A 26,099-nucleotide genomic window follows, 5' to 3' on the forward strand; every position below is an offset into this window, starting at 1 on the left:
TACGTGTCTTGCTTTCCTTTGCAGTATTCTTTGCCTCGCTTCATTTTTAGATTGTATTACCAGTGAGCATACCTTGTCAAACCACTTCACTCCTCTTTGGTATTCTGCCCTCCCCATTACTTCTTCTGCGGCGAGAGACTTGGCGCCTGTAGATAGGCAACCACTAGGCATCCCCAGTTCGGCATGTATACTAGCAGGCGTAAAGAATGACTCACGTGTTTTTTCTGTGTAAGTACATTTTTAAAGTGTTCAACAACCGCCGCACTAACAGTATTGACGAACTGGGAGGGTCCTAGAAGGACCCTTTGGCAATTCATTCATGCATGTGTCAATGTCGCACCCCTCTAGGATCATGCCACCTTCAAATTTCATCGAATGGCTTTGAAGAGCCCCTTGTGCTTGGTTCCCATTCTGTATACAAACGTAAAAATTACGGCCGCATTGCAACTCCAAATGGGTGTGATTACATTCAGTGGGGTTGATACCTCACGATGTCTCTACAGAAGGGCTGAAGAGACCGTGGAGTGTCAGCAGCGTCAAGGATTATCACGAATGTTGTCCTGGTACTCATTGCACTAAGAACTGTCGTTTTCAACTGAAAAATGTGTTCAGATCAACCTGTCATTGACGTCCTTTATGCTGCTCCTGACAAATTTTCGTGTCGGTTCTGAGTAGTGCTACGACTGAAATATTTTCCTCTGCCACACGTAAGAAAACACTTGATTCTAATGGGGAGTGTCGTGGTGCTAACCTCCGTCGCGGACGCGTCATAAGAAGGGGTAAAATGTGGGTAAGAGCGGTAGCGACGACCTTACCATCGCTTGCTACGTTCACGGTGGCGTTTGGCAGAATCGTAGTAAAATTTGGTGCCAGTGTGACGCCCTTAACCTGTCTCACACCTTACGTGAACTTTTGAGCTCTTGTCTCTTTTCCGCGTGTTTCTCACAGTTTGAAGCGCCGCCAAGCCTGCGCTTGATATCGCAGGGCTCACACTCTTTTGTACCATTACAGACTAAGGTTGTAGGCATATTTGAGCCAAATATCAAACTTATATATCGCAGTGGGAAATAATTACAGGGTTTCGAAACTGAGTTGTGCCCTGTCAAATTGATGAGTACAAGTATTTTACATTTCGATAGATTATTCGAAATAACAAGCGCTTAATCATTACATGCCAGTTCGAGTGGCTCATGTGACAATCACATCAATCCTTGTAAAAAAAGCACTCCATCTTCAGGCCACGAATGGCCTACCAGGACCATCCGACCGCTGGGTCATCCTCAGAGGAGGATGCGGATTGGAGGGGCGTGGGGTCAGCACACCGCTCTTCTGGTCGTTATGATGGTATTCTTGACCGAAGGCCGCTACTATTCGGTAGAGTAGCTCCTCACTTGGCATCACGAGATTAAGTGCACCCCGAAAAATGGTAACAGCGCATGGCGGCTGGATGGTTACCCATCCAAGTGCCAGCCACTCCCAGCAGCGCTTAACTTCGATGGTCTCACGGGAACCGGTGTATCCACTGCGGCAAGGCCGTTGCCACATCAATCCTTGTATTTGCAGTAATGTGTGAAACAACTTTCTACAAAACAATATGGGATATGCTACATAATCTTTGTCCTGGTTCCTTCTTCCTCTTAGCACATCCTACACGACTTCTTGTTTCACCAGCAGTTGTGCTGGTCCTCAATAGTCGCCATAGATTTGTACACACCACTTGAGCACCCAGGAGCTCTTCTTGTTTTGACAGCTGCACCTTTACTTCCAGTGCTATCATTTACTCTGTAAGTCGGATAATACAGTCAATAAATGCCATCTTTTACGGCGAGAAATCTAGCGAGCAGTGACGGAGCAACCTATAGGTGCAAACTGTAATTATAATAATCCTGCAAACCATTAGCAGGCTTCCATTTTCCAGTGGAAGACTGATACATAGCACTAACATGCGAAAAATTGACACTGATTCTTTCATAACTTATCGTGGGACACATCTGAGTCAATGGTAGTGGAAGGATTAAGGTAAATCCCTTGAAAGAGCACGGCGGTACCCTAGCTCTCTTCCTCCCTTTCTTCTTCAGTGCTCTTGTGCCCATCTGAATTTACTGTCTTGATACAGAGCTAAACGACCGTACAGCAAGTAGGACACTAGTTAAATGAAGTGAGAAGCCTTTTGTTTGGTACAGCCAGATGGAAGGCGAGCCGTTCTGTGGCTTCTACCGCTTCCGGGAGCCGCTGCTGCTCGTGAGGGACGCCGATCTGGCGAGGACGATGCTCGTCAGGGACTTCACGTCGTTCCATGACAACAGCTTCCACGTCGACGAGAACCTCGATCCGTTGTTCGCGAGGAATCCATTCTTTCTTAAAGGTGAAAAGTAAGTGTCGCCTACAAAATAATGCGTTTGGCTGGATGTCTTGTAAATCAGAATGCTTCAAGTTAAAGGGAAACATGGATAACTATGTATTTCATTGCGCTTTTAATTCTTTTCTTTAATCTAATCACACACTGAGGTGTCCAAAGGTCCAAATGTCCCAGTGTGTGTGAAATCTTATGGGACTTAACTGCTGAGGTCATCAGTCCCTAAGTTTACACACTACTTAACCTAAATTATCAAAAGGACAAACACACACACCCATGCCCGAGGGAGGACTCGAACCTCCGCCGTTACCAGCCGTACAGTCCATGAGTGCAGCGCCTTAAACCGCTCGGCTAATCCCGCGCGCCTCACTTAAGTCGTGGGATACCTCCTAATATCGTGTCGAACCTCCTCCTGGTCAGCGTAGTACAGCTACACGACGGGGCACGTACTCAACAAGTTGTTAGAAGTCCCTAGCAGAAATACTGAGCCATGCTGCCTATATAGCCTGTCCATAATAGCGAAAGTGTTGCCGGTGCAGAATTTTGTGCACGAACTGGCCTCTCGATTATGTCCCATAGATGTTCGATGGGATTCATGTTGGACAACCTGTGTGGCCAAAGCAGTCTCTCGGATTGTCCAGAATGTTCTTGAAACAGGACGTGAATAATTGTGGCCAGGTGACATGGCGCATTGTTATCCATAAAAATTCTATTGCTGTATGGCAGCAAATGGCCTCCAGGTGCCCGAACATGACCATTTCCAGTCAATGATCGGTTCAGTTGGACCAGAGGAGGGAGTCCGTTTCATGTAAACACAGCTCACACCGTTATGGAGTCACCGCCAGCTGCCGGCCGAGGTGGTCTAGCGGTTCTGGCGCTGCAGTCCGGAACCGCGGGACTGCTACGGTCGCAGATTCGAATCCTGCCTCGGGCATGGATGTGTGTGATGTCCTTAGGTTAGTTAGGTTTAAGTAGTTCTAAGTTCTAGGGGACTTATGATCTAAGATGTTGAGTCCCATAGTGCTCAGAGCCATTTGAACCATTTGAACCGCCAGCTTGCAAAAACAGTGCCTTGTTGACAACCGATGTCCATGGCATCGTAGGGTCTGCTCCACATTCGAACTCTACAATCAACTCTTACCAACTTTAACAGGGCGTCATCTGACCAGGCCATGGTTGTCCAGTCATCTACTGTCCAATCGATAAGGCCGCGAGCCCAGGAGAGGCGCTGCAGGCGATGTCGTGCTGTTAGCAAAGGCACTCTCGTCAGTCGTCTGCTGTCACAGCCCATTAATATAAAATTTCGCCACATTGTCGTAACGGATACATTCGTCGTACGTCAAACATTGATTTCTGCGGTTATTCCACGCAGTGTTGCTTGTCTGTTAGCACTGACAGCTCTACGCAAACGCCGCTGCTCTCGGTCGTTAGGTGCAGGGTGTCTGACACTGCTTTGTCCATGGCGCGTGGTAACGCCTGAAATATGGTATTCTCGACAGAATCTTTATACTGTGGATTTCGGAATACTGAAATGCTTAACGATTTCCGAAGTGGTGTGTCTAATGCGTCTTACTCCAACTATCATTCTGCGTTCATTGTCTGTTAATTCCCATCGTGCTGCCATAATCACGTCGTAAACCTTTTCACATGAACCACGTGAGTACAAATGACGACTCCGCCAATGCACTGCCCTTTTATATCTTGTGTATTACTATACTACAACCATCTGCATACGTTCATATCGGTATCCCATCACTTTTGTCACCTCGGTCTATATTCGGGCCATCAAACTCTCTCTTAATTCAGACCTGGATTTTACACATACACTGTTCTTTTACATCATACTTAATTATGAAATGACAATTTCATTATGATAAATACAGGCTGATTACAAAATAATGGTTCATAGGGTTTGGATGAATGTATTTTACAAACTGTTACATAAAAGTAATGAATGACGCGTTGTTGCACAGTGCCTTGTTGACAACCGGTGTCATTGATAATGATGTGCAAGACATCCCGCAACAAGCTCCCCTTGTATTACACGACCAACATCTGTGCGGAAAAAAAGTTCGACCCATACACGTTCGAACATGTCCCTATCAAATATTCACCAGCACAGTAATGATGCGATTATGGAATTCAGTCAATGTTGTCGGCAAAGGTGGTACGTAAACATTGTTTCACATATCGCCAAAGAAAAAAAATGACAAATTGCAAGATCAGGAGGCCTTGGGGGCCTCCTGATGACTTACAATTCACCCTCAGCACAGTGACCAATCCCCCACTTTGGAAGTTCCTTGTACAGATGGCGACGCGCTAGTCTACAGCAATGAGACGGAGTTCAGTCTTGTTGTAATAAGACGTTTGGGATATCCGCTGTTAGTTTAGGAAGCCACCCCCTTTGCAACATTTGTAGATACATTATACCTGGTACAGTTTTCCCCAGGAAAAAAGTAGGCCACCACACTGTGCTACGTGAAACAGCATAGAAGACATTTATCTTTTGAAAATCACATTCAGTTTTCATTGTAATACTGTGATGTGCCTCACCCCATACGCGGACGTTGCGACGATTCACTTGACCGTTTACGTGGAATTTCGTCTCAGCACTGAACCCGTATTGGGGGGGACGTCATCTTCTATTGCTCCCTGTAGAAGTTCAAAATGCGGTGCAGTCGCTTTGCCATATGCGATACGGTTTCTGATTCAACTGTTCAACTGCTTATGCAGAATCTCCACCAGAGTCGGTTGCGGAATGCCCAGTTCGCGATTTGCAGGAGCAGTAGGTTTTTTGACTGCGTAGAAACGCCTCTTGTACACTTTCCACTGTTTGAACTGCAACAGCCCCGCGAGGTAGCCGAGCGGTCAGGGGCGCCTTGTCACGGTCCGCGCGGCTCCCCCCGTCGGAGGTTCGAGTCCTCCCTCAGGCACGGGTGTGTGTGTTGTCCTTAGCGTAAGTTTAGATTTAATAGTGTGTAAGCTTAGGGACCGATGACCTCAGCAGTTTGGCCCCGTAAGACTTTACCACAAATTTCCAAATTTCAACTGCAGCACCTGGTGTCCGGAGTTTCTGCTGTTACAGAGGCAACCTTTATTCTTGAATTGTCGATACTACCGCAGAATCCTTTATTGGGTTGTAAATGTAAGAATTCGAACGTGAGCAAATTGTTAGTGCTCGAATGGTGGATGGATCAGTAACCGCGGTAATTGCAGTATTTGGTGTTTCGAGAGGCACTGATTCGAAGATTTATACCGCCTACAGCGAAAGCGAAAGAGACATCATCCTCTAAGTAACAACGCGGACTAAAGTGCGTGAGACAGACGCCCGCTGATGATCATGACGAAAAAATAAGACCAAGACAGCTACAGCAGTCACTACGGAACTCAATGTCCCCTCGTGAATCCTGTCAGCATTAAAACAACGCGGATGGAGGTTTATATGCAGGGAATTGCAGAGTGAGGTGAAATTCCAAAACTATTCATAAGTGATGCAAATGCCTGCAACAGGAAAACATGGTGCCGAAGCCATAAAACCTGGGCTGTGAAGCAATGGATGAAAGTCATTAGGTCAAATGAGTCTTATTTTACACTGTTCAGGTTTTTGGCCGAATTTACATGCTAGGAGCAAAACAGAGGAAAGTCCACTGGACCTGACGCGAAACCAATTCGATTCTACACAGAGTGCGCGAAAGAACTTGCCCCCCTTCTATCAGCCGTGTACCGTAAGTTTCTGGAACAACGGAAGGTTCCAAATGATTGGAAAAGAGCACAGGTACTTCCAGTTTTCAGGAAGGGCCATCGAGAAGATGCACAAAAGTATAGGCCTATATCTCTGACACGGATCCCTTGTAGAATTTTAGAACATGTTTTTTGCTCGCGTATCATATCATTTCTGGAAACCCAGGATGTACTCTGTAGGAATCAACATGGATTCCGAAAACAGCGATCGTGTGAGACCCAAATCGCTTTATTTGTTCATGAGACCCAGAAAATATTAGATACAGGCTCCCAGGTAGATGCCATTTTCCTTGACTTCCGGAAGGCGTTCGATACAGTTCCGCACTGTCGCCTGATAAAATAGGAGCCTACGGAATATCAGACCAGGTGTGTGGCTGGATTGAAGAGTTTTTAGCAAACAGAACACAGCATGTTGTTCTCAATGGAGAGACGTCTACAGACGTTAAAGTAACCTCTGGCGTGCCACAGGGGAGTGTTACGGGACCATTGCTTTTCACAATATATATAAATGACCTAGTAGATAGTGCAAGAAGTTCCAAGCGCCTTTTCGCGGATGATGCTGTAGTATACAGAGAAGTTGCAGCATTAGAAAATTGCAGCGAAATGCAGGAAGATCTGCAGCGGATAGGCACTTGGTGCAGGGAGTGGCAACTGACCATTAACATAGACAAATGTAATGTATTGCGAATACATAGAAAGAAGGGTCCTTTATTGTATGATTATATGATAGCGGAACAAACACTGGTAGCAGTTACTTCTGTAAAATATCTGGGAGTATGCTTAGGGAACGATTTGAAGTGGAATGATCACATAAAATTAATTGTTGGTAAGGCGGGTGCCAGGTTGAGATTCATTGGGAGAGTCCTTAGAAAATGTAGTTCATCAACAAAGAAGGTGGCTTACAAAACACTCGTTCGACCTATACTTGAGTATTGCTCATCAGTGTGGGATCCGTACCAGGTCGGGTAGACAGAGGAGATAGGGAAGATCCAAAGAAGAGCGGCGTGTTTCGTCACAGGATTATTTGGTAAGCGTGATACCGTTACGGAGATGTTTAGCAAACTCAAGTGGAGGACTCTGCAGGAGAGGCGCTCTGCATCGCGGTGTAGCTTGCAGTCCAGGTTTCGAAAGGGTGCCTTCCTGGATGAGGTATCGAATATATTGCTTCCCCCTACTTATACCTCCCGAGGAGATCACGAGTGTAAAATTAGAGGTTCGAGCGCGCACGGAGGCTTTCCGGCAGTCGTTCTTCCCGCGAACCATACGCGACTGGAACGGGAAAGGGAGGTAATGACAGTGGCACGTAACGTGTCCTCCGCCACACAACCCTGGGTGGCTTGCGGAGTATAAATGTAGATGCAGATGTAGAACATGGAGGGAGTTAGGTAATGATTGGGCAGACATATCGTGGTATTCGATGAGACCCAAGGTTACTCTGCAAGTCCGTATTACTTCAAAGGACTATGTGACCATTTCGACTGATTTTCACATGGTACAGTGTTTATTCTCCATTGGTGAGGCTATGTTCCAAAACTACTGGACGCCTGTTCACACAGGTCGCATTGTCCAGGACTTGATTCGTGAGCACCAGAATTAATTTCCGCGTCTCCCCTGGCTACAGCAGTCACCAGATCTCAGTATCATGGAGCCATTGTGGCCTGCCATGGAGAGACGGCTCCGTGATAGCTATTCACCCCCTTCGCCTTGACATGAACTTGCCACTGTTTTGCAGGAAGAATGGTATAAGATTCCCTCGAAAACCAAACAGAACCTGTATTTATGTATTCCGAGGCGACTGGAATCTGTTTTAAATGCCAACATTTTCCCAGCGACATATTGGGAACGATAACGTGTTGTGTTCTTGGTGTTTCTATATTTTTGTCGAACCCCCCTGTACGTCTAAGTGTACAGCTGATGCCTTCGGACTTCTGATGCTGTACAAAGTTTGTCTTTACAGCATTATGTTACGAAGCGATGACTTGCCAGCACTGTATTAAGAGGCGCGGCTGTTTACAGGTGGAGGAAGCTACGCTCGCAGCTGAGTCCGTCCTTCACGGCGAGCCGCCTGAAGCCGATGTTCCTGCTGATGAAGGAGGTGTGTGACGACCTGGTGCGGGTGCTCAAGGACCACTCCAAGGCTAGCGGAGGTAGCTTCAGTAACTGCTACAGTGTTCAGTCTTTCATTTTCTGTGTAATGACGCCCTATTTTCAAATTCGCATCACGATTCACATCTCACATATGGCTGGAGCTTTCAGGAAATAGCCTAGCTGCGCCAAACTCTGTTGATGTCAGATTGAAAGGTGTGTGTGTTTGGAAAGAAGCGTAAACTACCCTCATAGTTAGTAAAAAATGAACCCTAAAACTATGAAGATATTCAAAATTAAATATCTGATGTTCAAGAGAAAAAAGTAGCAACGAGATTTGACTCGAAAATTGTATACGAAAAAGTCACACAACTCAGGCTTTCATAAATTCGCCGCAGCAGAGGGAACTGTGGGCCTGCATATCTTAATATGGTTCATGAATGAATTCCTTCGCGAGTGGAATACTTCCAAGATGTGTTAGCCGTTTTCGCTTTTAGTGCCCAGGAGTGTGCAGTCTCCTCAGTAACAGAATGATCATTTAACAAGACATTGACTTCCTGTCGTGCACATTGCACTGATTAGCCAGAATATTATGACCGCCTACCGCGTCGTGGGATGGAAGCAATGAGGCCTTGGTAGGTCGCTGGAGGAAGTTGGCACAACACACACACACACACACACACACACACACACACACAAGTCACCTAATTCCCATAAATTCCGGTGAGGGGGACGTTGAGCTCTGTCGCCACATTCAATTACGTCCCAGATGTGTGCGATAGAGTTCAGATCTGGCTAGCACATCAATTGGAACTCGCCACTGTGTTCCTCGAACCATTCCATCACAACCATGGCCATCTGCAATGGTTTATCTCGCGCTTACATTAGTCTGTGATACTGCAATGTTGATCACTTAAATATGTTACCTAGACAAATGTATTCGCGGTATGTCATTACTGTACATTAATTACTTTTTGATGTTGAAATTTTTTTTCCGTCAGTGTAAAAATCAAAGAAGGAAGCTGTAGATAATAGCAATGCAGAATATACTAGGCTGCTAACACAAAATCTATACACATCTTCATCTACGTGATTACTCTGCTATTCACAATTAAGTGCCTGGCAGAGGGCTCAGTGAACCTACTTCAAGATGTCTCTCTAGCGATCCACTCTCGAACGACGCGCGGTAAAAGCGAACACTTAAATTTTTCTGTGCGAGCTCTGATTTCTCTTATTTTATCATGATTATCATTACTCACTATGTAGGTGGGTGCTAACAGAATGTTATCGCAATCGGAGGATAAAACTGGTGATACAAATTACATGAGAAGATCCCGTCGCAACGAAAAACGCCTTTGTTTTAATGATTGCCACTTCAATTCACATATCAAGTCTGTGGAACTATCTCAACTATTATTTCGCGATAATACAAAACGTGCTGCCCATCATTGAACTTTTTCGATGTCATCCGTCAGTACCACCTGATGCGGATCCCTCATCGCACAACAGTGAGCCACAATAGGCCGGACAAGCGTATTGTAAGCAGTCACTTTACAAGATCTGTTGCATCTTGTAAGTGTTCTGCCAATGAACCGCAGTCTTTGGTTTGCTCTACCCACAACACTATTCATCCCTAAGTATTTAGCTGAATTTACAGCCTTCACATTTAAGTGGCTTATAGCGTAATCGAAATTTAACGGATTTTATTTACTACTCATGTGAATAACTTCACACTTTTATTTAATCAGGGTCAATTGCCACTTTTCGCACCATACAGATGTCGTATCTAAATCATTCTGCAATTCGTTGTGGTCATATGATGACTTTACAAGACGGTAAATGACAGCATCAGATAAACAATCTAAGACTCGTATGTCTCGTATGTAGTTTATATAGATCAGTAACAATAGAGGGCCTATAACACTTCCTTGGGGAACTCCGGATATTAATTCTGTTTTACTAGACGACTTTCCGTCTATTGCTACGAACTGTGACCTTTTCGATAGGAAATGACGAGTCCAGTCGCACATCCACAGGCACGCAGTTTAGTTAGAAGACGCTTGTGAGAAACGGTGTCGAAAGCCATCTGTAAATCTAAAAATATGGAATAAATTTGATATCCCCTGTCGATAGCACACATTACTTCATGAGTATCGCTACGGTCGCAGGTTCGAATCCTGCATCGGGCATGGATGTGTTTGATGTCCTTAGATTAGTTAGGTTTAATTAGTTGTAAGTTCTAGGCGACTGATGACCTCAGAAGTTAAGTCGCATAGTGCTCAGAGCCATTTTATGAGTATAAACACCTAGTTGTGTTTCACAAGAACGAGATTTTCTGAATCCGTGGTGACTATGTGTCAATAAATCGTTTTCTTCGAGGTAATTCATGATGTTCCAAAATCCTACTGCAAATCTACGTTAGTGATGATTGGCCTGTAATTTAGCGGATTACTCCTATTCCTCTTTTTGGGCATCGGTGTGACCTGAGCAATTTTCCAGTCTTTAGTTGCGGATCTTTATGTGAGCGAGCGGTTATATGTAATTGCTAAATATTTAGCTATTGTGTCAGCATAATCTGAAAGGAATCTGACTGATATACAATCTGGACCGGAGGCCTTGCCTTTATTAAGTGGTTTAAGCTGCTTTGTTACACCGAGGATATCTACTTCTATGTTTCTCATCTTGGCAGTTGTTCTTGATTGGAATTCTTCCACCAACTGTATTTAATCTATCCTTTCTGAACACTGTTTGATCGTTCGAATAAATTTCGGCTGAACTTATTTCCGGCTTTAGCCAACTTTCCGTACCTATAACTATTCGAGCTCCAGCGCTTTCTATTAGGGCTTAGAGTTCTGGTTATTCCCCAACACAGCTACGACAATTTACAACTATTATATCGATCATTTCTACAACTACCTTGCTCTGTTTTGCCTGCCCCCTTTTATACGGACGCTCTTTCTGTGGTTTTCTGAGACCCTCCAACCTAAAAAATCGCCCAGTCCGTTCCACACAGTCCCTGCTACCCGAGTAGCCGCTTTCTTTGTGTAGTGGACTCCTGACCTATAAAGCGGAGCTCGGAAACACACCACCCGATGGCGCAAGTCAATGAATCTGTAGCCCACACGGTCACAGAACCGCCTGAGTCTCTGATTCGGACCCTCCACTCGGCACTGCACCAAAGCACCACAGTCGCTTCTATCGTCGATGCTGCAGTTGGTAGCTCCGCCTTAATTTCACAAGCAAGACTGGCAATCTTTACTATTTCCGTTAGCCGTCCGAAACCAGAGAGAATCTGCTCCCATCCAAAGCTACACACGTCATTGGCACCAACGTGAGCCACCACCTGCAGTTGGCTGCACACTGGTTGTATAAAGTACGTTTTGCACGATTTATTATGTTTTTTAAACCTGCTAATGTTTCAGTAATTAAAATCATCCGTAATTCAATTATATTCCTGTTATAAGACAACTGACTGCAGAATGTGGAAGGAATTTCCAGCTACAGTGATATGACATTTTGTTTGTGCAGCCTTACATACCACCCCACATAGAGCAGTTTTGTTGAACACAGTTCAGCCATATGCCCGGAGACAGTATAATTTATTGTTATGAAAGTGGATAACAGCGCTGCAACACCCAGTTTTTCGTAAAAGTGTTTTCTGTACCTGCTCTTTTGAAATGTCTTTAATGTCAGCTATCATATGTGTATTAGGATTTGTTACCTTCTATTATCATGAACTTGATTGATGAGCTCCTGTGAGACGATTTTAACTGCCTAGATGGTATGTTCTTGAAATTCCATTTTCGTGCAACTGCATTTGACATAATTAATACAAAAATAAATAAATAGTTCTAATATCAGCACAAAGATAGCGTGAAATTGATGCAATTTGGCTTTCATAAGTTCATCTGTGGACCTCATCAAATGAAATCGTTGATTACAAACGAAACTTTTGTGTTTTGCTATTGCACACGTCACGCTAAACACTTCAGACCGCTCCCAACAAACAATATCGCGTTGTATCCATCTGTAGTTTTCAATAAAAGCTGTACAGCTTACATGTACTGTCACGGTGTGACGAAATGCTCCTCTATTATACATAAATTTTTTTGATACGAACTGTAATTCTCCTTATAACTTTCTGGGTTAGTCAGTTCACAGATCGGAAGAAAGCAAAGGCTTGTCACCTCCAATAGGACTATGCCTAGAAGAGCAAAAAGCTTTTGTGTTGAAGACACCTTTACTTTACTGTTAAAACTTGGTACAACGACTGCTTTAATATACCATTTTATAGATATTATACTCGTATATTAAAGTCCCCCATCGTGTTTTCCTGTCTCTAGATGAAGGTTGATCTCCGGAACCAGTACAGGGAATTCGATACGTTTTTCACTAATACTTAGAATGATTTACGAGGCAAGTTTGTGTATATAATTTATCACTGCTACACCAGAGAAGTGGACGGTCCATGGATACGTAGTACTACTCCTACAAAGTTGGGCGGCTCACTAGTCTTAAAGAAGGTAATGTTATAGATTATGGTAACGATGAGTAACTGTATTACTGATGATGATATTGAAGTTGATGATAATATGGCGATTATCGATCGTTACATTACTTTCTTGCTGAGCTTAGATGTACCTGTTCCTTCCAAATATCCAAAACACTGTCTTTTCATTGCTCTTACTATTATTATTATTTTAATGACTGCATAGAGCCTAACAAATTTTTTTGTAATTTACGTTGAGCAGTATCCAGTTTTGCAATCCATGCAGCGTAAATGTTACATTTGTTTCATTAAATGTTACAAAATGCCTGATACCTCTAATTCGACTAGGTGAAATGAACATATAAAAATTAAAAATGCTTCAGTACGTATCCATATTTGTTCCACTTTATGCACCCAAGTATTTGCTTACCTCATGCAACAGTAGAACTACCGCTTACTGTGCACGGATTACTCGGATTGTTTCCATTGGCACGGTGATGTCCCCCCCTTCACTGTTAGTGCCACTGATTGTTTTTAATGTTTCAGATGGTGTCGAGGCTCTGGGGATATGTATGCGATACACGACTGACGTAGTGACTTCTTGTGCTCTGGGGATCAAAGGAGGCGCCCTCGATGACCAGAAGTCGGAAATGTTGGAGATGTTCAGTCTGATTTTGGAGCCCAACACCAACAGCTCCATCAGGTTCATGATCACCAGTGCCTGTCCTCGCTTGGCATCACTTTTCCACCTGAGGTACCACCACTAATTCAAAGACGACGTCTTATACAATGACGAAAAAAAGGCAACCTCAAAAAATAATTAATAAAGACAATGAAGTTTGGGGCGCTCATTTGTCTAGGTAACATACTCGTATTCAAGTGATTAAGACTGCGAGATCACAGCTTAATGTAAGCGCAAGAAACGCCATTGCAGTGTGAAACGTACATTAATCATCGGTGTAACCGTGAGTGTAAGCACGCAAACTTGCACGCATTGTGTTGAACAGGTGCAGGATGTCAGTTGATAGGGTGTAGTTTCACACCGGTTGCATCTGGTCGGTCAATACAGGGAAAGCTAATGCTGTTTGTGGATGACGCTGGAGTTGTCGTCCGATGATGTTCCATATGTACTCGATTGAAGACAGATCTGGTGATCAGGCAGGCCAAGGCAACATGTCAACACTTTGTAGAGCGTGTTGGGCTACAACAGCGCTATATGGGCGAGCGTTATCCTGTTGGAAAACACCCCCTAGAATGATGTTCATGAATGGCAGCACAGAAAGTCGAATCATCAGACTGACGTCACTCAGGGTGCGTGGGATAATCACGAGACTGCTCCTGCTGTCATACGAAATTGCGCCCCACACCACAACTCCAGCTGTAGGTCCAGTGCGTCCAGCACCCAGACAGGTTGGTTGCAGGCCTTCAACTGGCCTAACCAACACACGGCCACCATTGCCACCGATGCAGAACCAGCTTACATCATAAAACACAACGGAACCCCAAACTGCCCTCCAATGGGCTCTCGCTTGACACCACTGACGTCGAACTGGTGGTGGTTCGGGGTCAGTACAATGCACTCTACAGGGTGTCTGGCTCAGAGCTGTCCTTGAAGTAACCGATTTCTGTAAGTCTGTTGAGTCACTGTGGCACAAAACGCTGCAGATGCAACACGAAGCGCTAGAGCCCTACGCCAAATACGGTGATTTTCGCTGTTGGTAGAGCCATGTGACCATCTGCAGCCCAGACTTGTTGCGGCTGCACATTGCCGTGACCACCGCTGGCAGCAGTCATGTACAGTGGCTACATTCATGCCAAGCCTTTCTGCAGTGTCGCAGAAGGAACATATATTCTCGTAGCTCTATTACATCACTTAGTTCAAACTCTGTAAGTGAAGGTAATGTCGTCTTCGTCGCCTCAATGGCAGCCATTGGCAGTTGTGACTAATATCAGCTCCCACGTTCAATCACAAAGTTAAATAACACTCACTATCGTTACAGCATGTATTTAAGGCAAACCTGATTTGCAGCCTCATAGCTACTAGAGCCACTCTTATATGACTAGCGCGATGTTTGAATAGACATCATCTTTCAGTGTAGAGAATGCCCACCGACTATCGTTTATGTCGTGCAGCTCCTTCTTAGTGTCGTAGTTTTTTCCGTCAGTTTATGTGTGAGTCTTTGTTTATTAATCATACTGCATGCACGTCCGATACTGCCTTCAGACTTCGAGATTATTTTTCTATTTCGTTATGTTAAAGACAGTACAACGGCCCGAACCTATTGTGGTAAACTTTAATTAAGTAAACTTTAAATAAATCTCACTCAGCCCTAAAAACTGGTTATCTAAACTGACGAAAGAAATGAAGCACTAGAATAGGAGGGGGAAACGAAATGAAATTTCACTGTTTGGGAGGCTATGTGATGTTATTGCAGTTATTACTAAAACGAGTCAGAGTTACGAAGGACGTATCAATACGACATTGCACCGTATTTGTCCTGCATGTATGGGATGAGTATCAGAAGACCGTTGAACCCTCTCCTGAGCAAGCTGGGTCCCAAATGTGGTAAATGGTCCTTTAGGTCCTGAATACTGGCAATGGGATGGAGGTTATGTCCGCACTGACCCAGCAAATGTTCTGTCTCAGACATATTAGGGGATCTTACCGATTACGGGAGTACCTCAACATCATGCACACGTTCCATTAGGACACATGCTACTGTACGCGTGGACGAACATCGTCCTGATGAAAAATGGCACTACGATATTTTCGCATCAGAGGTACCACGTAAGGACACAGGATAGCGCTAATGCACTGCTGTACCTTTAGAGATCCACGAATCACTTCCATCCGTGGAAGGCCAGCCGTTGTGGCCGAGCGGCTCTAGGCGCTTAAGCCCGGAATCGCGCTTCTGCTACGGTCGCAGGTTCGAATCCTGCCTTGGGCATGGTTGTGTGTCATGTCCTTAGGTTAGTTAGGTTTAAATAGTTCTAAGTCTAGGGGCTGATGACCTCAGATGTTCCAAGTCCCATAGTGCTCAGAGCCAGCCATCCGTGAAGTGAAACATACACACCATGACGCCAGGAATAACATTGCTGCATTTCTCCAAAACACCGAAAAACATTGCCAGAATTGGACTTCACCCGCGTCTCCACCACAGTCGACGACGGTCCATTGCTGAGTAGAAGGCGATGTCATTCATAAGCAGTCCGTGCTTCCCGATCGCGGCACTTCTCCAGACGTAGCTGTTTGCGTTGTGATACTAACTACAGCCTACGCATGGGATGGTAATTCTCCACTCTGGATGCTGCTAGTCTCCGACCAATTGTGTGGGATGGCAAAGAACGTTCCGGGGAGTTCATTACTAGTTCTCCAAAAGAAGGTGGTGGTCAGACGTGGTCGACCGGAAATTTGACGATGCCCTCACGTCGCAAAGCAGTCCAACATCGGACCACCGTGATATTCGTTTCCCCATAAATCTGGTAATTGCATGATACAACGAGCCAGCGAAATGGAGACCAGCAATAAGGCCCCTTTCAAACTCTGTTACGTACTGATAACGCTGTCTCAAATGCATACTCAGCACTCCGCGCCCTTCATAGAGATCACAAAATATCTGACACAGTTCATGTCCTTTGTATACTCTACCAGGCCTGGTAACAACAAAGAAACAACGCCATTGAACTCTGGTGGTGGGTTCTACCTTTCTTAGAGAATTGCAACTCTAATGATTTACATACCTGCCGTTCATGTGTATGTGAACGTATTCTGGGTACTTTACTTTTTGTGTCACGTAGTGTATGTCTTAACTATGATGGCTGCACTTTATCTTGGCAGAAGAACAGGGACCGAACTGGACGTAGACAAGCACTGCCTAAGTCAGGGACTGTAGATACCAGTAGCATTTTTATTGAAATAATATTGAACTTCAGTTGACACTTTATTTTGCTACAATTCTGCAGTGTACAAAATTCTGACAACTGAACATCATACTACAAAAATACTACGTATCAAAATCGGACATAAAGGAAATGGGATTCTCTGATGTCCCCCAAAGAGTTCAGAAATCAGAGGCACCCCAGTCGACCTCGACTAGCTATGGGACCACCGATCGGTTGATATTAATATCATTGGATCCATAGTTTTAGGGATGTTGTCATTAAAAGTAAGTAGCTAAATATATGGACCTTGAGTAAAACTGCTCATTGATATCATTTATAATTGTACTTTTGTCTCGAAACAGTTAAGCTGTTTGCATGCACACATATTTTTAATGCAGATTGTCTTGTGTAACTTAAATCGTGGGCAATGGCCTTCTCTGCTGTACTAACTCGTAACTTGAATATTTTGTGTAATTCTCTTTTACATTCCAAATTCTATGGAATCTCTATTGCATACCAAACATTTCGGGAGAGACTGATAAAACTGCAGGTGTTTGCACCATGTTTGAATGTACTCATCCAAAAAATTAGGTAAAGAGTGTGACTTGCAATTTTCCTGTATCTAAAATATGTAAACAATACCCATACACACTCACTCACTCGCAAAGACACACACACACACACACACACACACACACACACACACACACACACACACATTTATCCTTCAAAATGGTGACCAAACACTATTCTGAACTCTAAGGCAAGTGCTCCAATGCTATTTGCATATCTAAATAGTTAAAATAAGGTGCTAACTGACAACTGAGATTTAAACTTGAAGCTAAAATGATGATGTAGTAAAAGTAAATTGACTAGGCTTATAACTGCAGAAAATACATATTGGCTAAAATACTACACAAAGCAGACAAACAAACACATACGCCATCTATTGGGGGAATGTAATTAATTCCAGTATTTAGGCTTATTCTTTGTGTAAGATACAATGCACATTAAATTTAACTATGTCCACATCTAAATTGCTCTATGATGCTTGTCAAATGTTACAGTTTTATTTCCACATCTAAAATATGCAAAGAATGTTGACGTTTCAATTTGATGCCGTCTCTCGGTGGTTCATAGAACGAGTTGTCAACACTTGACGTTTTAGAAGAATTTCGGAGAGAATGACTTCATCCTGATGATGTATCATTTGTTGTGACATCAGCAGCGTAAAATGCATCATGAAAAGAAAGACATACTAGCATTAGCATGTTTGAAAAAATAAAAAATAAAGTTGTCCTGTTCCCAGATAATGTTGGCGAGTCTGACCATCATTGGCCATTGTGAGTAGAAGCCAGCAGCAGTCTTCCGAAAATAAGATGCACAGGGTGGACGATCGTAACAGTTTATTTCGGATCTTGAGGGAGGTAGCGTGTTTGTTGTAAGCATAGTCATAGTACAGTTCACAATTAATTGCCCTTTTCACTACTTCTTAACATACTGTTGATTACATCGTATCAAAGTAAAGTGTACTTCGTATCACGTAGTTGTTTATTAACTATTTTTGAAAACATAAGGTAATGGCAGTAACCCTGCAAATAATCTTTATTGTACCACACAACAGTATGCAGGGTAACTGTGATCATCCTGCAAAGTATCATTCCCCACCCTGTAAACAGACCATCATTGTCCTAGGAGAAATGTTGCTCACCCTGGGGGAACGGTGACCACCCAGTTGGAATGGTGGCCGATCAAAGGGAACGTTGATCACCCTTCAAAATGACCATCTTATGTCTTCCCCTGCCCCCATTGAGAATGATAGTTACCCTATAAAATGGGCATAATTTGCCCAGTGAAGAATGTTGGTCAACCAGGGGGAATGGTAATCACTCAAGTGGAATGGTTATCACCCTTTAAAATGACCATCATTGTCCAAGGAGAAATGCTGGTTACCCAAGGGAAATTGTGGTAATCTAAGGGGAATCGTGGCCTTCCTGTAAAATCACCACCATTTGTCCACACTGGGAAAGAGGTCCTCTGGAGGAATGGCAATCACAGAGGGGAACTAGTAGCCACCCTATGAACTGAATATTACTGTCACAGAGGAAGTAGTGAATACCGTGTAAATCGAACATCGTTCTTCACCCTTTAAAGCGACCATCATTTCCCACCCTGTACACTGACCATTATTCTTCACCCAGTAAACAGACGATCATTGCTCTAAGCGAAATTTTGGTCACCCAGGGGACAGCCAAGGGGAATGTTGATGACCGTTTGAAATGACCATAATGTGACCTCCCCCACTTCCACGAAGAAAGATAGTCACTCTATTAAACGACCATCATTTGGCCCAGTGAAATAATGTTGGTCAACCAGAGGGAATGTTAAAGGGGAATGGTGATCAGCCTTCAAAATGACCATCATTGTCCAAGAGGAAATACTGGTCCCCTAAGGCGAACGCTGGTCTTCCTGTAAAATCACTACCATTTGTCCACAGAAGGAATGGTTGTCACCCTGCAGGAATGGTAGTCCTTCAGAGGAAACGGTTGTCACCTTGTAAACTGACTGTCATTGTCCCAGAGGAAATAGTGCATACCACGTAAACCATCATTTTCCACCCTGTAAACTGACCATCATTGTCTCGTACAATAATATGCTGGGTATTGGTGGTCTTTCACATATGCATCTACTGCCTTGTCGTAAAATTTCATCTCACATTTGTGCACACAACACCAAAAACTGTATATAGTGTTTCCACCTCTGCCTCATCATCATCATAATCAGTAAATTTCAACCATCTGACCTATATGTGACAGTAAATATCCTCTGTCTCTCTGTAATGTTTATTTTAATGTAATAACGTTGTAATATATCATAGATGGAATTAAAAAAATACAGATTTTCCTCAGTAGCTGACATTATCTCTTGGATTTATACACCACAGTAAATTTCCAGGTAACAAAATTATAATACAGAGGGAATGAAAGGAATTTAGTTTTTCACAGTAGCTGACGTCTCTTCCAGTAGCTGACATGCGTTCCAGTAACTGACATTTTCTTAGAGAAAGAAGGTTACAGCAAATCATGTAAAACTGTGTTATACAGAAACTGACAGCTTATTTTACCACACTGAAACTTAAAATATTTATGAGGATATCAGGAGTGATACTCATACATGAACTGATACTTAAAGTTTCCCTGTAAATAACAGGAACATTCCTCAGCATAAGAGAGAAGTTAGGTTAATGAAAGATGAATTGAATGTTGAACCTGTTACCAAATTTGTTGGTCTATCAGGAAAAATACATGATTTTAAGACAAAGTCTATTTACTTCGCTAATTCTTATAGACATGTGCACATTAGGCTGAAAGTTAGCCCAGCAGTAGCGTTCATGTGTGTTTTACAATGTTGTAGAACCAATTTTTTGATGAATTTAAATTCATGTCAGACTGTGGTATTCAACTAACATGCAATTTGTTTCATTAGTGTCAATAAACAGCCTGTGTGTGTTTTAATAAATTATATAGATAATTTAGATGTGGAAATACGTAACTTTAAGGTCGATTGTGCTTGCGTAGTTTTGTAAGGCAATCCAACTTTTGTCGTTAACATGTCCTGTATAATTTAAAGTTTTGTCACAAGTGCCAATATGCACTTTATAGAACTGTTAACTTGCAACAGTATGGAGATGAGCATTTTGTGCTCGATATTTCATATGTTTGAGAAGTAATACAATTTCGTTTCACAGCAAATTTAGAATTTTTGTTTGTGGTCAGAGAGCTGTAATTATATTTGTCTATTAACTACCTGCGCGTGCTTTGTACTTGATAAATAACATTATTTCAGTGGCAAAGATTTCATTTTAGAAAATATTCACCATCGTACTACGTGAAGTTTCATGTCTGTCTTTTTCCAGACACAGCTTTGGTCGTGTTTCGATGTATCTAGACAGTGCAGAAATTCTGCTTGTGTATGTGAAAATCTGCAGTATAAGTGATACACTGAAATAATATAAAATCTCCCTTCCTTTCTAAAATGGTGTTTCAGCTATTCATTTGTCTTTTGGCTTTGTTGTGTGTGGATGTGGTATTTTTACATTACTCGTTTTTATTAGATGTTGCTGTTGTTTAGTATATAGTTGTTAATGGGAAATACAGTTTTAGATAGGCTTGTCACCGTAGTTCTGATTGGTAAATATGGTCGAAAGGTCTTGTTGAACATGACCTCTTTTATGCACAACCATTTGTAAGCAATTACAGCCAATCGGTATCATTGATTACATTTTTTTAGTGTAAAGCATGACACATTACGTTTGTTTCCCATCTATCTCAAAATTGGCTGTTGCTAAGATAAATCGTTACTGAAAAACTTGTAAGAACGTCAAATGTTGACTGTTCTATGAACCACCAAAAGACAGCATCAGATTTAAATGTCAACATCTTCTGTGTATTGTGGATGTAGAGGTATTATTGTAACACTTGAAAACAATCGCAGAACAATTTAGATGAGGGTGCATTGTGACTTAATACCAATAACAGGGCTAAATAACAGAATTAATTACATTTTTCCAGTAGCTGGCCGTAATTAGACTGCCTTTTTATTTTTCTGTTTGTCTGCTTAGCGTAATACTTTAGCTAACATTTGCGTTCTGCCATTATACGGTTGGTCAGGTCAGTTTTACCACATCGCCCTTCCTGCTAAACTTGAATTCTCAGTTGTCAGTTTAGCATATTATCTATAACTATGTAGACATGGAAACAGAGCTGGAGGACTTGCTTTAGACTTCACTACTGCATTTTGGTGGATTGTGTGTGTGTGTTTGTGTATGTGTGTGTATTGCTATCATATTTCCAGTATGTAAGTACTTCAAGACACACCCTTTACATAATATTCTAAACAAACACATTCGACGTTGCTCACGTAATTCAGATAATTCGGATACATTTGAGCACAGCCAAAATGTTTGCTTTCGGAATACAATGTGATCATTTTAATGCTTGATAAAATACTACAGTCTGGTTTATTTAAATGTGCGTAGTCATAGTTAAGTTACTTAATTATAAATTAAATTATTATAATAATGTAAATCATGAGTGACATAGTTGAAGGCTTATCAAATCATCGATCATGATGAATGAAAGTGACTGTTTCATTTTAATAGTGTGCTGATTTAGGCTGGAGAGGTCCAGGGGAGAAAGAAAGGGGACGGGGATGGGCATGAGGTTCATCGCCCTTTATGTGATAATGGTGATATCACTGCTAAAGCTGATGACTTCACTGATTAGAGTGATGATGCTACTGATAAAGGTGCCTCGCTAGCGACGTCGCGAGTGGGATACGGTCGTGAGTCACATGTTTTCACAAATGTTAATCAAGTGGGCGGGTTGGGGTCTTTTATGATCCAGAATGCCTATAGCACGCCTACTTATGTCTCTGTACTAATAATGATGCAGCTTAAGATTTAATTACTTTAAATGTTGTACCTGCAAGTCCAATGTAGTAACCTGCTGTTGCATTTTATCGCCTACCAGAACTCTTGTTTAATTTAAGCCCTAAGTCTACTGGGCTGGGCCAATGCAGAAACCAATAGACGGTGGATGCATAAAGATGAAGCGAACACTACCATTTAGTACATACTTGACACTCATACTAAGATACACGGACTGAAGAGTTCTGCCGTAATTACAAAATTTCAGATTTGATAATCAGACTATCATCAGCTACCGAAGATCTGGTTGTCCTCGAAGACTTGACACGCTGCATTCTCGTCCGTTTTTTGACCGTGTGATACACCAGAAGAAACTCAAGTAAACGGTAATGTGTTCCCCTTTATTTTCTAGGTGTTAGAAAGAAGTTAGCTACTACACGAATTTTGTGTTGTAATCATTTGTATCTAGATAGGTCGTTTTGTCTACATTTGTTGTTGCCTGAATTATTATCACTATAATTACCTTATGTCAAGAAAGAGCTATTTCACTTCCCCCGCTGACATCAGAATTAGCCTTATTTTTCGCAGGATTAGTTAATAATTCTTCTGTTTCTTTTTCTATTACTTTTTATTCTCTGCTTCTTTTCCCATTGCTGTCAATTTTTGTAGAACTACAGCGGAGTGACAAAACCCGAAAGAAAGTAACAGAAATAACTCTAAACTAGGAAGCATTTATTTATTAGTATAAACGCCTAGTTTCATGAGCTAGAGCGTTCGCCGGCTTTGATTTTATCCACCCATCTCGAATCAGGTCAGACGACTATTAGGGAACCTGACATGTGGCGACATGTGCGCTCTACATCAGAAGCTGTTACACATCGTTAGACTAACAGGCAGCATGTTAGTAGGGCACACGGTTCGTTGACAAGCGTAGATGGTGGTGTCTATGAATGTATCCTGCCGCCAACGGCTTATGTCGACACCGTCCGTTTCGCTACTGAGCCTGTGGTAGCGCATGAGAGCGTAAGTAACCTACAACCTGACCTCGCTGTCGTCGTTGTATTGGATGGCTCTGTTTTCGTGTGGAACTGCCCAGTCTGATTCTCATTTACGGCACCTGGCTGAGTCTGTTGTTGGTACTCCTTTCTGGATACCAGCGCTCACTGGCTGACTTATAATTAAAATAGTCTTTGGCATACCAATGATTTTATTACACCTTCAGCGACTTGATGGAAACATGTCGGACACGTAAGCTAATTTGCAAATGAAACAGAAAACTGTTAGGAGGCATTTATGTCGCGAATAATTTCAGTGCCTAACACACCTGTACGATCATTATTTTCCCAGCTGTTAAATGACAACATCTGCTGGCTGTCACAGGCTTTGTCTATTGTTGACAAATGGACTCCACGACGTTGTATTTTGTTCGTCGCTTGAGTGTGACGAGTATTTTAGTGCATTTACCATGAGTATCGAGTAAAAGCACTGCCTTCGTGATAAATACAGACCTTAGCGGAAAGATAGGGGCAACAGAGTCAGCTACTCCACTGAATCGGTGGATTGTGCTGACTAGCAGGTATTTATATAAAGTTTCGTGTTCTTTTCTGTTGGTATAATACCTATAAGCTGGCTGCAGAACTTATTATAATAAGGGGGAACTTGTGCCAGTTTTTTTCCTTCTAATGAAGTGTAGAGGAAGAGAGGGATGAAAAAATTTCGAGGGAAGTCTGGTAGTTACTTAGGGTACAGGAGCCTGCATCCTACGTTTTCATGAGGACCAGATTTTTTCGGGAAATCTGTGAAACTACACCTGATGGTAATTGTTGCTAGGGGCTTCCACAACGTCTCGTATAAGTACAAATTGTAGCATAGACATTGGTGCTGCAGTTAGGCTTGTTCTGTTTTGGATTCTGTACTAGCAGTTCCTCGTAAAATCTTCAATTTTTAAAGTAATGTTGTTCCGTGCTGATTCCCAAAGTTATCTATGTATTTGTCCTCTCCCTACATTTTACAATACATACATCCATAAATTCAAAGAAAAGTCTAAGCATAAGTAATAAGTGTCTGTTTGCATCATTGTATAGGTGTGCCTACCAGTACCGGTTTGAAATGTCGCTTACTAGTGGACTATATACTTGTAATCCGTCTTTTTAATTTTGTTTGTGTTGAAATGCTACCTGAGACATTTGTTGCAATACCCCTTATCTGGAGAGTATACGTATGATAACGATGTACAGAATCCTGTTAGCAAGTTACTAGAATAATTTCGAATAAATTTGTCGTATAACGATACAAATAAATGGTTATTAGCTTCTCCTGAAAAACTGCGTTTTTCACATGTTTGTGTTTTACCTGACTTCCTAACGGCTGTTCTGTAAATTATGTATCGTAGATTTTCATGTACATTTTTTTAATGTGTGCATATATGTATGTATATGTATACAATATTAAAAAGTATATTACCACGAAAACTAACTACAGAGCCGTTTAAAGTAACATACGTGTTTCCTATGTGTGAAAAAAAGAGTGTTGTACAATGTCTAGCATTTTAAATTTTTGTTATTGATTTCTTGTGTAAATCATTAACAGCATTTTAAAATATTGTTAAAACAAAACTATGTAAGTCGTGTTTAATTTCATATTTTTCACCAGGAAATACAATCACATAAGCGGAATTTAATTTACGTGTGCTTAAGAATCAGTTGCCTCACTGCTGAGTGAAAGCATGCCGTCATAAAATTTATGCTACAGCCTTGGGTCCACGAAGGTAATGGTACGAGTCATTGGATATGACCTCCATTTCTCAGGCAACTGAGGTAGCGAGCAAGTTGTTTTCTTTGTCATATGTAACTGCCGGTTGTAATAACATTTCTCCTATTCTGCATTCATAACAAAATTGAACAAAATTGTTTTATTGAATACTGTAATTTCGTATAAAATGCATGAAAGCCTCCACTAACTCAGCAGTTTAGCTCTTCGAGGTTCCTTATTCGAACATCTGTGAAATTTTTATCTTATAATTTGAAGCATTCATGAAGATCGCTTTCTACAGCTACCAGTCGTACATCACTATCCTCTATCGAGCCTTTGTCGTTCTTAAACGTATCTTTACAGATATTAAAATTCTTTTTTCGCGAAAGATAACTTGTTTTTAAGACAGCTCAGTTGTTTTCAAAACAGTTGTAAGTGAGATAGCAACATTAGAAATCGATAAAAGTGAGATAAATTTGGTTATATATGCGTATGATAACTTTTTGATGGGTCTAACACGTCTGAAATTTCATAACTTAATTCTCTATGTGCCGTCATCTCGTTGAAATTCAAGACCATCAATTTTTTGCTGAAATAGCACCCTTTCCTAAATTAAAAGGGAATTTAATGCACTGTTTAGTCATTTCTCAGAATTCAAATAGCAATTTGAATTCATTATGAAACTGCTACATATTTAACAACTCATTCTAAATTAAGTCCAGTTTTGTCTGTGCATGCATTAAATAAAACTATATTCTGAGTAATTCTTTCGGATTCTTACAGTTTTTGGTCTTTCGTAATCTGTATGTTGTTGTTGTTGTTGTCTTCAGTCCTGACACTGGTTTGATGCAGCTCTCCATGCTACTCTATCCTGAGCAAGTTTCTTCATCTCCCAGTACCTACTGCAACCTACATCCTTCTGAATCTGCTTAGTGTATTCATATCTTGGTCTCCCTCTATGATTCTTACCCTCCACGCTGCCCTCCAATACTAAATTGGTGATCCCTTGATGCCTCAGAACATGTCCTACCAACCGATCCCTTCTTCTAGTCAAGTTGTGCCACAAACTTCTCTTTTCCCCAATCCTATTCAATACCTCCTCATTAGTTATGTGATCTACCCATCTAATCTTCAGCATTCTTCTGTAGCACCACATTTCGAAAGCTTCTATTCTCTTCTTGTCCAAACTATTTATCGTCCATGTTTCACTTCCATACATGACTACACTCCATACAAACACTTTCAGAAACGACCTCCTGACACTTAAATCTATACTCGATGTTAACAAATTTCTCTTCTTCAGAAATGCTTTCCTTGCCTTTGCCAGTCTACATTTTATATCCTCTCTACTTCGACCGTCATCAGTT

General features: G+C 42.0%; 1 protein-coding gene across 2 annotated transcripts in view; it reads left to right on the plus strand.

Annotated features, from left to right (window-relative positions):
* LOC124804932 (cytochrome P450 6j1-like) overlaps nucleotides 1–26,099 on the plus strand; it is a 176,169-nt gene that overhangs the window by 66,412 nt on the left and 83,658 nt on the right. For both annotated transcript variants that reach the window (XM_047265309.1, XM_047265310.1), the window contains exons 3-5: nucleotides 2,184–2,372; nucleotides 8,114–8,244; nucleotides 13,218–13,425. In XM_047265309.1, the coding sequence (XP_047121265.1) occupies nucleotides 2,184–2,372; nucleotides 8,114–8,244; nucleotides 13,218–13,425 (528 nt within the window). The remainder of the gene's footprint in view (nucleotides 1–2,183; nucleotides 2,373–8,113; nucleotides 8,245–13,217; nucleotides 13,426–26,099) is intronic.

The sequence above is a fragment of the Schistocerca piceifrons genome, chromosome 7 (assembly GCF_021461385.2).
Source record: "Schistocerca piceifrons isolate TAMUIC-IGC-003096 chromosome 7, iqSchPice1.1, whole genome shotgun sequence".
Lineage (NCBI taxonomy): Eukaryota > Metazoa > Arthropoda > Insecta > Orthoptera > Acrididae > Schistocerca > Schistocerca piceifrons.